At 41.8% G+C, this 14456-nt stretch overlaps 1 protein-coding gene across 50 annotated transcripts in view; it reads right to left on the bottom strand.

Annotated features, from left to right (window-relative positions):
- EIF4G3 (eukaryotic translation initiation factor 4 gamma 3) overlaps window positions 1–14456 on the bottom strand; it is a 376646-nt gene that overhangs the window by 184235 nt on the left and 177955 nt on the right. For 38 of the 50 annotated variants that reach the window (XM_089301376.1, XM_089301377.1, XM_089301388.1 and 35 more), the window contains 2 exons: window positions 1869–2048; window positions 106–220 (listed from right to left, as the gene is read on the bottom strand). In XM_089301376.1, the coding sequence (XP_089157502.1) occupies window positions 106–220; window positions 1869–2048 (295 nt within the window). Of the gene's footprint in view, window positions 1–105; window positions 221–1868; window positions 2049–2220; window positions 2254–2923; window positions 2945–14456 lie in introns of all 50 variants that reach the window. The other 12 variants (XM_089301378.1, XM_089301363.1, XM_070079133.2 and 9 more) reach the window with 2 other exon arrangements.

Raw genomic sequence — 14456 nt, 5'->3', positions numbered from 1 at the left:
CAGTGTTTATTTAAAAATTCTTCCTACCACCAAACTGACCCACCAAACATCAAAATGAAATAAACATCACAGGCCAGCAGAAAATGCTTGACTTTTCCAACTTACCATAAGCACTGGGGAAGTCCCCAGGTCCTGGTCCAGGATAGAAAGGACCTGGCCCCGGCGGCTGAACTGGATACTGCTGCGGGGGCCCCACATAAGGAGGGCCACTATGACGGTACTAGAAAAGAGAAAGTACAGACGTTTATAGGTAAAATGAAGACAATTTACTACAGAAAAATTTGGTTCTCTGTGTATGTGCAAAAGAATCGTTTAATAATGTAAAGGCAAACTGCTGAGCACAGTCAAGATGCCTGCTTGCCATCCAGAAGCAATGAGGATAAAGAGAAAGTTGTTCCTCAAACAAAGCCGTCCAGCAGTCTGCTGCCCAGCCAGGCAGCAGCTCACTGTAAAATGGTTTCAGGCTGGTAGCTTTCAATAACTTTAAACAACATCAGAGTAACAGCCTAATTAATGAGTCACTTTAGAGCAGTTGGTTTTAGGGAAGGGATGGGGAAAAGCTATGAGATTAAAAACAATTTTTCCACCATTTTGGTGGAAAATTATCTCCTTACAATATTATGGGAAATGACAAAACAGCTGGACTAACAACTGACGAAAGAATTCCACATCGGCCGGCACCACGGCTCACTAGGCTAATCCTCCGCCTAGCGGCGCCGGCACACCGGGTTCTAGTCCCGGTCGGGGCGCCGGATTCTGTCCCGGTTGCCCCTCTTCCAGGCCAGCTCTCTGCTGTGGCCAGGGAGGGCAGTGGAGGATGGCCCAGGTGCTTGGGCCCTGAACCCCATGGGAGACCAGGAAAAGCACCTGGCTCCTGGCTCCTGCCATCGGATCAGCGCGGTGCGCCGGCCGCGGCGGCCATTGGAGAGTGAACCAACGGCAAAAGGAAGACCTTTCTCTCTGTCTCTCTCTCTCACTGTCCACTCTGCCTGTGCAAAAAAAAAAAAAAAAAAAGAATTCCACATCACCAAAAATCCAGTGAGAATGTGTGTGTGGACCAGGGAATGAAGGTGAACACATCTGTGCGAGCACTGCAGACACACCCCAGTGTGTCCCCGTGTGTGGCGTGCGTCTGTGTCTGCGTGTGAGGAGGCTTAAACTGCACTTTCATCTCCTTGCTCCAGGGGCCCCACGAGGCCCAGGGCAGCCCCCTGCCCCCAGCATCCTGTGTGCTGAGCGGGCCAGGTGGGAGCCCTTGGCTGTGAGGGTACAGGACAGTGAGCACTTCTGTCTTAAGGGTTTCCTGACCGAAGCTTTAATGGAGCGTTATTTATTTATCAAGGCCTCCTGGGTAGCCTGGGAATGAGCAAAGGGTAGGAGGGAGGAAGGCCTGCAGAGCTGACTCCCTGTCCCTGAGCAGAGATGGGGCCCTGAGCTGTTCTCACCCCGCCCGGAAGGAGCTGAGGCCTGAGCGATTTATTTATTGGGAAAAGGAGGGAAGGAGATAGACTGACAGCCAGCCAGCCGTGAGTGATGGAGGGGGTGGTTCCTCCCCAGAGAGTCACTGCAGGTCCCCAGCTGTCCCCCAGGTTGGCCGTGAGCAGGGAGAGGGGAGTGAGGGATCTTCACTGAGGGGGGGGCAGGAGGGGCGAGTGAGGGGCCTCTTGGGCCCAGACTGCATGGGCCCCTCGTGTGGTCAGCTGGCTGCTCCGTCCCACCCTCCATCTGCACTTTGACTTGTTTCCTAACAGCTCTGTTCTCTCCTGCTTTGGTTTTAATAAATATTTTGATGATGAAAAAAAAATTATGAGAATCTGAGTTAATCCCCACTCTGTTCCTGGATAACCCAGTCTGAAGAGATACTCTACCTGTGGGATACAGTACTGAGGACCCTGGGGAACTGTGTACGGCATGGGCAGATGGTTAACCATCATGATGTGCTGATTGGCTTGATACACTGCGGTGGGTGTCTGCGCACCAGGACGAATGGAAGGACTACTATTCGGGATGGTAGCTCTAGGAGGCTGTATCTGAGGCCTCTGGAAAAACTGGGAAAGGAAGAGAAACAAAAATTTAATAAAGACGAACATAAAAACTCTGCTGTCTTGAACTTAATCTTTTTACCACTAATAAGCATCTGATCAACCTTATTTAGAAATATATACATACAAGAAAAAAGAACAAAATTGTCTGTGGGTAGGCTCATAAAAAGTACTTCACCTTGGGTCCAGTTCGATCAATAATGTCACTCATCTGAAAATAAAAGGGCTGTCTCAACTTTTAAGCCTCAGATGCTTTAAAATAAAAAGTCCTGTACCTTAATTATTCATTTTACAATGTATAATAAGACACAACAAAAGGGGTAGTGGATATATCTGTAAAAGTTATTTTACTGTATAAAAGCATCAACTTTTTCATTAAAAATTGGTGGTTCATTATCAACCTGTTAAAAATTAAAAATAGTTCTCTAAGAAACCACCACTGAAGTCATTAGCAAAATATTTAAAAGAAGAAGGAATCTCACTGAATATAACAATTTCCATCATAGGCCATCAAGGTCAAATCAAATTAAACCACCTGCAGGGTGGTCACATGCTGGACTCAGCCTCCCCCCGCCGAAAAGGTGGCACAACTCCATATTAAACAGAACCCACTTTTGCTTTCTTGAACAGTGTGCAATGAAAGTGGAGAATCTAGACAAACCTAACAACAGTTTAGAATGAGCAGAGCTCAAATCTCTCAAATGGCAACCAGTACCTATAGTTATTTATGGTTCTCACTGCAGGCTTTAAAGCCTTGAAGCAATATAGAAATTGTAAATTTCCAAAATGAATGGATCTAGTCATCAGCAATCAATCAATTGCACTGTAATAACAAGAGGATAGGGTAATAAAGAGGCCATGCAGAACCAGTAGTTTGTTACCTGGATGGGTCTGAATCCTCCCTTCAATAATGAAGCAAGAAAGCAGCAGGAAACAGAAAGAAAGCCAATGGAAAAGCTTACAGATCAGTAGGAAGGGGTCGGACTTAGCATGCAGCTCAACAAAAATATCTTTCTACTTCGTAATAATAGGAGAAGAAAGGAATATCAGAATGAAAATTCTCAGTTGAGAATTCAAGCACACACAGAATCAAAGAATTGAATCACATTTAATTGAAAATAAATTAATTCAGTGGCAAATCTTCCAATAGTAGCCACAAGTTTATCAGTTTCAAAGGAAATATCTACTTGGTGGCACAACAACAGTTGGGAAGACCAACTCCTATCCTGGACTCTCACTGATGCCTACAGTTTGATTTGGCATTAAGTTGCTTTTTACGATCTACTCTCCATGTTGAACAGGGATAATCTTTATAGAAAGAAAATGGTCTTTTCAACTTATCAGGATGTCAGAGGCTATTTAGAGTTCTAAATTGGAGAATTATAGTAACAATATCAAAATGTGGTCAAGCTCCAAAACCTCCTGGGTTGCCTCCTGATGCCAGCTGTGAGTGTTGCTACTCTGAATAAGCCAAGCGTGGTATCTGGACCTATTCAGGCCTCGTCCATTCTACTCTTTAGCACCTTATATAGATGGCTTAAGTAATTTTTCATTTTGTGCTGAAGTGGGAGAACTGCCATCTAATGTCAAAGGCTCATTTCCATTCAACCTTCATGCTTCAGAGTAAGGAAAGCCCTAAGGAGCTATGTCAAGGAAAACGACAGACAGACAGGCTACAGCGGGAGAAGGAGTGAATGGGGGAACCCAACAGAAAGGCATGGGGAATAGTTGATGGCAATGAAGAGAAAGCACAAGAGGCAAAGCTGCTAACAAAGGCACCTGGACTGGTCACAACTCCAGCAACAGGCTCTTAGTTATCTTCACTGACACAGTTTACATCAGCTCTGAACAGAACACTGACGTAGTCAGCCTTCCATTACTGGACTGGACTTCTCTTGACTATGTAGCAGATAAAATCTATTATATATCAATATATGTGAGTTGTAAACACATTTCAGAAATAAAATTATGCATTTTTATAACAATTTATCAGGAGCCACAACAATCAAGGAGAGGATAGTCATTTATCTGCTCACTTTACTGAGCGTTACTAGGTTTCAGACATAGTGGATACCAAGATTAATACTCTAGATCCTTTTCCATCAAGTCTAAAGGGCAGCCAAGACAAGGAGAGCATCAGACACAGATGAGAATCTACTTCAGTCATATTATCACCAAATTATGTCAGAGCACTCAGATAACACCTTGAAGAGTCATGGTGTTAGCATTGGTGAGGAGAAAACAGAAAACATATCTATCAATTGAGGTAAAATAAGAAAACAAGTTAGGGACAAAGTTTTCTAACAGTTTTAAAAAACTTATACTTGAAGCCTTTTCTTATCACTATTTTCCAACTATTCTGATGGGACTTTTAACCAGCTTAACCAAAATAGCAGACATCTAACCCAAAAGAGCAGACATCTAATTCAAGAAGGTTTATGCATATTGTAACAGTTTTTTTGGTGATTCTGAAGCAGTTTTTCTAACTATGCTCCCAATATTAATATACAGCTGAGCTAGTAAAAATCAAAACATGGGCCAGCACCATGGCTCACTAGGTTAATCCTCCGCCTGCAGTGCCGGAATCCCATGAGCGTCGGGTTCTAGTCCCGGTTGCTCCTCTTCCAGTCCAGCTCTCTGCTGTGGCCCGGGAGTGCAGTGGAGGACGGCCCAAGTGATTGGGCGTCTGCACCCACTTGGGAGACCAGGAGGAAGCACCTGGCTCCTGGCTTCGGATAGGTGTAGTTCTGGCTGTGGCAGCTATTTGGGGGGTGAACCAACAGAAGGAAGACCTTTCTCTCTGTCTCTCTCTCACTGTCTAACTCTACCTGTCAAATAAGAAAAAAAAAATCAGAACGTGTTTATATTGACGTGCAATAATTTTTAAACACTAAGGTTTCTACTTTGAAGTTAGGGAGAAATATGTTTAAACAAGAACACTAAGTCACAACAGTGATGTTTCAGGTAGTAATCAGCTACAAGACACTCCCCCAAACACTTTAACTAGATTACAATACATCCCCACAACAGGCCTCTGACACAAAGATGGATTTGAGCATCCTAATAGATGTATGTGGAAAATGAGGGCTTCACAAACTGTTGAAATCCTTACTTAAGGTATACTAAGCTGATCTTCTGTATATTAAGATAATCGAAAATGAATCTTGATGTGAATGGAAGGGGAGAGGGAGTGGGAAAGGGGAGGGTTGTGGGTGGGAGGGACGGTATGGGGGGGGGGAAGCCATTGTAACCCATGAGTCGTACTTTGGAAATTTATATTCATTAAATAAAAGATAAAAAAAAAAGGAAAAAAAGAAAAAAAAGAAAATGAGGGCTTCAGGAGGTTAAATAATCTGCTGAGTCCCCCGTCTGTAATCTACACAGTCAGATCCTGGGTCTGTTATACACACTGCATCTCATGAAATGGAGTCTGACCTGTCAGCAAAGCACTAGTTCTCTACAAAGGCTGACGGGAGGCGGCAGTGACTTTCATCATCTATACTAATGAGTGACACATCCCTCAACCAGAACTGACTCCTTCTAAGAAAAAATGTTCTACATGTTACTTCATAAAATTCATATCATTCTACCTACACTCTAATTTTCTCTTTCTCTCCAAATTAACTGAAACTTGTTCATATGCTTCTAGGTCCTTGGCATACCATCTTAAAGACCTACTTTTGCTCAATTTTACTGCACTAAGACTTTTACAAGGATAGGCTATCAGAAATTTGTTTTGTACTCTTCAAAATACAGCAACACACATGTCAGTAGAGATTCTAATATTTACAGGTTTAGAAAAACTGTGACGCCGGTGTCCCATATGGGTGCTGGTCAAGACCACTCCAATTCCAATCCAGCTCTCTGTTAATAGCCTGGGAAAGCAGCAGAAGATGGCCCAAGAGCTGGGGCCCCTGCACCCATGTGAGAGACCCAGAAGAAGCTCCTGGCTCCTGATTGGCCCAATTCCAACTCTGGCAGTTGGGGCCATTTGGGGAGTTAACCAGTGGATGACAGATCTCTCTCTTTGTCTCTCCTTCTCTCTGTAACTTTGCCTCTCAAATAAATAAATAAATCGTTTTAAAAAAAGAAGACAGAAAAGGTATAATGGCTTGAAATTAAAACAAAAAGAGATGGAGCATCTTTTTTATTCTCCTTCCTAACCATTCAATTACAAAAGCAGAATTAGATTTAAAAGTGGTACAAGAAATATCGGTGGGCATGGCAGTAAACCATAGGCTTTCCCAAAATATTTGTAATCCTTTTAAATCCCTTCCTTTTCATTCAAGTGAGGAAGACTCACTAACAGAAATCACACTCTCCTGGATGGAAGGACAGTTCAGGTCTCTGAGTCGAACCACATACCTGAAGTTGGCATGTCTTCTACAATATGCCCTTGGGGTTATAAAACTTTGGCAACTGATGTCGCAGCTCCTTTTCATTGTTAAATGGAGTCCTGAGAGGGCATACATCTTTCTGGATACTGGTTCCAATCAATTCATGAATGTCTACTCTAAAGCCAGTACAAATCTTCTCCAAAGGTGCCAGACTTCCAAGTTTCCTGAAGACTGACATCAATGCCAACTTTCACACCACTGTTTATTTTTCAATTCCAAGCCAACCACCACCTTCCTAAGTCAACTCATCCTTCCAACCAAGATTCTGAACTCCCTGACCAGCTTGCTCTTGCTCTCAATCTGGTCCCACTGCTCAACGTCTCTCCAAATGAAGAACCACACACAAACAGCCAGCTTGGTTCTGCCTAGAATGTACTTGGTACTTCCCTTTAAAAATAGCTGCTGCTTAATTAAAGGACTATATACTTCTCTTACTATTGTCAATTATGATTCCACTTATGAAACCAAGAGGTTTTTTTTTTTTTTTGACAGGCAGAGTGGACAGTGAGAGAGAGAGACAGGTGAGAAAGGTCTTCCTTTGCCGTTGGTTCACCCTCCAATGGCCGCCGCGGCCAGCGCGCTGCGGCCGGCGCACTGCGCTGATCCGATGGCAGGAGCCAGGAGCCAGGTGCTTTTCCTGGTCTCCCATAGGGTGCAGGGCCCAAGCACTTGGGCCATCCTCCACTGCACTCCCTGGCCACAGCAGAGGGCTGGCCTGGAAGAGGGGCAACCGGGACAGAATCCGGCACCCCGACCGGGACTAGAACCCGGTGTGCCGGCGCCGCTAGGCGGAGGATTAGCCTAGTGAGCCGCGGCGCCGGCCGAAACCAAGAGTTTTAACAGTCCTTTCGTCAACCACATTTGACTACTGTTTAGTACCAAGTTATACTACTAGAAAATTCTTCAATTTTCTTACACAGAAGCTGGCATTAAGGTTTCCCTTTTGCTTCTGTATGCACTCTTAAGTTGTGTTTTGAAGCAAATCTGGGAATACTATATTTTGTTACTTTGAGGATTATCTGGCTGAATTCAATCCATCATATCTGATTTAAAGATGGGGGGGGGCTATGATGGTCAAACTACATGACCATCAGAAAATTTGACAGGCACGTGTGTCATTTATAAGTCACTGATAAAAATGGTGAAAAGGGCTGAGCAAAGAACACAGAACCATGTACAACAAAAGAATTATCTCTTAAACCTCATTTCAATGTATTTTAAGTCTTTTTATTTTCAATAGTGTTATGGCTTGGATGTGGTAACTGTCCCCTAAGGATCCACTGATTGGAGAGTTGCTCCCCAGGGCGGCCCTATTAGGGTGGTTGTAAAATCCTTAAGAGGTGGGACTGGCGCTGTGGCATTGTGAGTAAAGCCAGTGCTGTCATCCCATATGGGTGCTGCTTTGAGTCCCGGCTGCCCCACTTCCGATCCAGCTCTGTGCTATGGCCTGGGAAAGCAGTAGAAGATGGCCCAAGTCCTTGGGCCCCTGTACCTGTATAGGAGACCCGGAAGAAGCTCCTGGCTCCTGGCTTCGGCCGTTGTGGCCAACTGGTGACAAAAGCTCTCCCTTTCTCTCTCTCTCTCTCTGCCTCTCCTTCTCTCTCTGTGTAACTCCAACTTTCAAATATATAAATAAATCTTTTAAAAAAAAAGCTATGCACGGATTTAAAAAATTAAAAAAAAAATCCTTAAGAGGTAGGGCGAGCTCTGGAAGTTAGTTTTTGTGCACCCCCTTGAATTCTTTTGAAAGTGTTGTTAAGACTAGTGTCTGCTAATACTAACTGATAGAATAAAAAAGGGAGAGAATGATCCAACATGGGAAGCAGGATACACAGCAGATTCATAGAATGGCAGATGTCCTAAACAGCACTCTGGCCTCAGAATCAGCCCTTAAGGCATGCGGATCCAGCTGAAAAGCCCATGAGAGAATTTTAGGCTTGGAAAGCCAAGACACTCTGGCAAAAAAACAAAAAACAAAACAAAACAAAAAAACAACCAAACAACAACAAAATACAAACAACACTAAATGAAAGATCTCTGTGAGTGAGATCCTGGTGGAAAGACGGGGCCATCAAAGAAGGAGGTACCTTTCTCTGAAGGGAGGAAAGAACTTCCACTTTGACTATGACCTTGTCTGAATAAGATCGAAGTCGGCGAACTCAAAAGGCTTCCATAGCCTTGGAAACTCATGACTAGAGCCTAGGGAGATTACTGACACCATAAACAAAGAATGTCAAATTATTAAGTCAACAACAGGAGTCACTGTGTACTTACTCCTCATGTGAGATCTCTGTCCTTAATGTGTTGTCCAATGTGAATTAATGCTGTAACTAGTACTGAAACAGTATTTTATACTTTATATTCTGTGTGGGTACAAACTGATGAAATCTTTACTTAATATATACTAAATCAATCTTGTATATATAAAGATAATTGAAAATGAATCTTGATGTGAATGGAATGGGAGAGGGAGCAGGAGATGGGAGGGGTGCGAGTGGGAGGGAAGTTATGGGGAGGGGGAAGCCATTGTAATCCATAAACTGTACTTTGGAAATTTATATTTACTAAATAAAAGTTAAAAAAATAAGAATTGGAATAGGAGAGGGAGGAGGAAGAGGGGTGGGAGCAGGCAAGAGAGAGAGGAGGGTGGAAAGTATCACTATGTTACTGAATCTATGTATATAATGCAATTTGTATACCTTAAACAAAATAAATAAATAAATTAAAAAAAAAAAGAAAGTGTTATAAAAGGAGCAACCCTCAGGGCTGGTGCTGTGGCACAGCAGGTTAATGCCTTAGCCTGAAGTGCCGGCATCCCATATGGGCACCAGCTCAGGACCCGGCTGCTCCACTTCCAATCCAGCTCTCTGCTATGGCCTGGGAAAGCAGTAGAAGATGGCCCAAGACCTTGGGCCCCTGCACCCATTTGGGAGACCTGGAAGAAGCTCCTGGCTCCTGGCTTTGGATCGGTGCAGCTCTGGCCGTTGCGGCCATCTGGAGAGTGAGCGAGCGGATGGAAGACCTCTCTCTCTCTCTCTGCCTCTCCTCTCTCTGTGTAACTCTGTCTTTCGAATAAATAAATAAATCTTAAGAAAAAAAAAAAGGAGTAACCCTAGCTCTTCCCATTGACTCTGTTTTCCATCTCTCTCTCCATGGGCCACTTGCAAGAAACTGAGCCTAGGCCTGAGCCGTGCTGTTCTGACTATGGACCTTCAAAATTGTGAACTAAATAAATCTTTTTTCTTCCAAAGGAGCGTGTTTCGGGTACTTTGTGATAGTTATGAAAGACTGACTAACACAAATGGTTTATCAGTACGCCAGGAAAATTGCAGAGGAAGGTAACAGCTCTTATTTGAGGTAGTATTTAGGCAGATCCACAGAGAATACATTTAAAACAGGCTGTAAGGTACTCGTGGTTGCTTACTTTCTCAGAAACACTCCAGAAGCCAGAAGGAAAGTGTTTCCTCTTGGAAATCCTTCTAAATTCTTCTAAAAATGCAGTAATTCATACTGCCAAGATTCCTGGCCAGTAACACTGGTAATAGATGCTTTTGGAAGATGCTGATAATTATAATTTTTCATGGCTTTGCTCACTGAAAGCATCAAAAGACAAAGATATCACTAACAAATTACACAATTAGAAATTCCTTGAAAATCTACCTATTCATTTTCAGCAACCAGAAAAATCCTATTAAATTACATTAGCTTTTCCCATTGAGTACTAATTAATTTGCAAAGCAAAAAAAATAAAAAATATGCTTCTGAAATTCCTAGCTCTGTATAGTCTGTAGTGTAGCCTATTAGGAAAATCAATAGAAGACCTACAATTAAGACTTCTTTTTTATTCTATCTTTGAAAAGTCTAATGATAGTGCTATGATTCTTTGACAAGTTAGAAAGGTACAAGCAAGGGTTGGCACTGTGGTGCAGTGGGCTAAGCTGCTGTTTACAATGATGTCAGAACATACCATAGTGCCGACTGAGTTCCAGCTGCTCCACTTCCAACCCAGCTTCCTGCTAATGTGCCTGGGAAAGCCATGGATGATGACCCAAGTAGTTGGGTCCTTGCTACCACCTGGAAGAACAATTAGAGTTTCCGGCTCCTGGCTTCAGCCTGGCCCTGCCCTGGCTGTTGTAGCCACTTGGGGAAGTAAATCAGTAAATGGGAGCTCTTTCTGTCTCTCACTCTCTCTGTCACTCTGCCTTTCAACTAACTAAATAAATCTTAGGAAAAAAGGTGCAGTGGAGGGGAAGAGAAAGCAGTGAAGAGTCTCCCTAAAAAGATATCACTTGAATATCAATCTGGTATTCTGCTGATTCGCAACAACTTCTAATGAAGGTTATTCTATGCTAAATCTTTCCTGTATTTCCCTTCACATGGCAAATGTTACACAATAACGGTCTCGCTCAGAATTAGGAGACGGAAGCCGTGGAGCTGACCTGTCCAGCACGGCAGCCACTAACCATCTGACTACTTGAATAGAGCTCTGGATCTGCATTACACACATTTGACATGCTCAACAGTCACATGTGCCTCACAGCTACAGTAGTGAACAGTGAGGATACAGAACATTTCCACCTTCACACAAAGTTCTAATACACAGTGCTTCCCCCAGGATTATGTGATTCAGAGGAAAGAAAGCCCTAAGGATTTTGTCAGGCACAAGAGGTGTGCTCTCAGATCATGAGATCAGAGTCCAGGAAACAAGCAACCTTAGGGAATGTTTCATTTATAGATTAAAAATAGCTTGGGAAAGGGGAAAGGCAGGTTTTCTCACTGCTACACAAACTTTCAAGAACCTAACACACGCCAGTTAAGGTAATTTAACCCTCACACCTGTAGGAAATAGATGCTGCATTATGTCATTTGAGCCTATTTTGTCCATTTTGCAAATAAGAAAGCTGAAGTCTGAGGAAAATTCACTGTAAAGCTGAAACTGAATCCTAGTTTTGCTGACCCCAAATAAGTACAATTACGACTATTCTATAGCTGTTTATTAACAAGATACCAGATAAAGCTGCCTAACTTACATCAAACATCAAGCTCTGGGGTTAAAAAAAAAAAAGTAAGAGTTCTGGTATTCACACCATACAGATATTTGATCTGACTTTTACTCATATCCAGTGAACTCTGACATACCAGATCTGCCCCAGAGACAAGAGCTAAGACTTCATTTATTTTACTTTCCAAATCTAAGAAAGTGTCTATAGCAACACAAACATATCGCAACCTAGAATATAAGACCACAACATTCAATAAAGAAACATTCCAGGATAATAATGGCTGTCCCTTCAAAAAAATCTTTTTTTGCAAAATGAACCAATTACAAGAAGAAAATACACAGTTTCAATGCTTGCCACAGGTAAGAGATTCTTTAATGACACATTGTTAATTTTTATGAGGATTCTGATTTGTTTATGCTAAATCCAACTGCTCGGAATATGACATATTATTCAACATCTGTGAATATTATGTGAACCAAAATTATATATCAACAAATTGCAAAATGTTTTTGTCTTATGAACACTTTCAAACATCCATTCCCTGGTCTTTCTCACTGACACGTGATCACTATTGTGAAACTGAAAAGGGAAATAAGGACAGGAACATAAGTAACATTAAACCACAACTACACAAATTTCAATGACATGAAATAAACAACATGAGCCAGAATCTGAATCATAGTAAGTGATCTGTTTTAATTCTGGGTGTACTTTCTGTTCTTTCAGTTTCTAATTACCCTGGGATTTTCAAACATTGGTGTAAAAATAGTTCACATATTTCTAAAGCCAAGAGTGTTTTGCATTTAAAATGACTTATTGGTTTTTGTTTTTACCTTTGAAGAAAAAGAATTTTTTTAAGTTCTTCAGGCCATGAAATGCAAGAAGAACAGAACATCCTTATTAATATAACTAAATCCTTGAAAAGCCAAAAACTAACAGTACCAGGAAGATGTGGCTTCCAAAACCCAACCAGAGCATGTCATTTCTGATTTGCAAAGACTCAAAAAGAGCACTGGCTCTCCAAACACAGTTAACAATCTTCTAAACAAAAGTAGTCCCAACAAACACATCCTTTTGCAGTAAACACATTATATATCTCAGAACAAAGAGAGTATTTACCTTTTAAAATCTTATTTGCTTGACCTCAATTCAGATAACTTTATTTCACATAGAAAATATACCTAAGATTCTGAATTACTAAATGGGATGTTTTCTTCTTATAAGCAATTACCTCCAAATAGCCTACAAATGTAACAGTTAATTCTTTCTTTGCAATATTTAAGCACCAATCATTACAAACAGTTAATATTTGCCAGTGGAATTTTGAAACAACAAAGAAAACATCACCCAACGTCAATTTCCCTTTTTCAAAAAAGTAAGACCCAAGGAAGAAAGAAAACAAGTAGGGGTGGGCATTGTAGAGCAGCAGATTAAGCCTCTGCCTGGGATGCCAGCATCCTCACTTTCAATCCAGCTCCCTGCTGATGCACGTGGAAAAACAGAGGAAGATGGCCCCTGCACCCATAGGAGATATCCAGAAGCAGCTCTGGACTTCTGGCACAGCCCCAGCCGTAAAGGCCATTTGGGAAGTGAAGTAGCAGATGGAAGAACTCACTCTCTTTCTCTCTCTCAGATAAAAAATAAATAAATAAATCTTTAAAAAAAAATGAAAGAAACAAGTGATAAGAAAGGTAGCCACTGATGAGTAATGCTATATGGGAGAAAAGAGAAACTGAATTCAGTAGTCTCAAGGTTAATTAATTCTAACTTTTATTTAATTCTATCTGGACAAAGCAAACATCAATGGGAGAAAAAAAAATTTGTGCTTTCTTGAAGCCTTAAGCACAACAAACCAAGCATGTCTCAACAGTGATGATTTTCCTTTAAAAATGTATTCTCTGTATATCAATGATGTTTATTATTTACTGTATCACTCTCACTTCTGCAAGTATCTATGTCCTCTTTGATGCATCTTGAATCTCTCAGGAACTAGGTTGAAGAGATCCTCTGAAATGGAGGTTTGGTCTGAGATTCTCAGATAAGAAAAGGAATCACCTCCTGTTTAGATCCAACTGAAAACTGAGCCCTGTTAGAAATAAGAGTGGAAATGAGAGAGAGAGGAGTTCAGCACACACTCCCTTGGACTTCTCTAAGGGTAAAGCTAAAAACTTGCCATGGGACTCCAAATCCCATTAAATTGGCAGGTACCAATGCCATCTTACTAATTAATGTGACCAGCTTAAGTTTATAACTGATCATAAAGATAAGATTAAGTGTCAAAGGGATCACATAAATAAGACCAGTGTCTGTTAATAATAATTGATAGAATTAAAAAGGAGAGAATTGTCCAACATGGGAAGCAGGATACACAGCAGACTCATAGACTGACAAATACCCTAAACAGCACTCTGGCCTCAGAGTCAGCCTTTAGGGCATTCAGCTCTGGCTAAAAAGCCCATGAGAATATCTCAGGCATGGAAATCCAAGACACTGTGGCAGAAAATGACCTAAATGAAAGATCTCTGTGAGTGAGATCCTGGTGGAAAGAAGGGGCCATCAAAGAAGGAGGTACCTTTCTCTGAAGGGAGGAGAGAACTTCCACTTTGAATATGGCCTTGTCTAAATAAGATCAGAGTTGGTGAACTCAAGAGGCTTCCATAGCCTTGGCAGCTCATGATAAGAGCCTCGGGTGATTACTGACGTCATAAACACGAGTGTCAATTGTTAAATCAACAACAGGAATCACTGTGCACTTGCTCCCCATGTAGGACCTCTGTCCTTAATGTGTTGTACTATGAGAATTCACGGTAAAACTTGTCTTCAAACAGTACTTTATATTTTGTGTGTCTGTGTGGGTGCAAACTGAAGTCTTTAGTTATTATAGAGTTTATCTTCTGTATATAAAGATAATTAAAAATGAATCTTAATGAATGGGATGGGAGAGGGAGCAGGAGATGGGATGGTTTGCGGGTGGGAGGGTTATTATGGGGGAAGAACCACTATAATCCAAAAGT

The sequence above is a fragment of the Oryctolagus cuniculus genome, chromosome 7 (assembly GCF_051225735.1).
Source record: "Oryctolagus cuniculus isolate XC-2025 breed Fujian yellow rabbit chromosome 7, ASM5122573v1, whole genome shotgun sequence".
NCBI classification, from domain to species: domain Eukaryota; kingdom Metazoa; phylum Chordata; class Mammalia; order Lagomorpha; family Leporidae; genus Oryctolagus; species Oryctolagus cuniculus.
The sequence above is the reverse complement of the archived record's forward strand: the minus strand, read 5'-3'. Positions and strand labels throughout refer to the sequence as shown.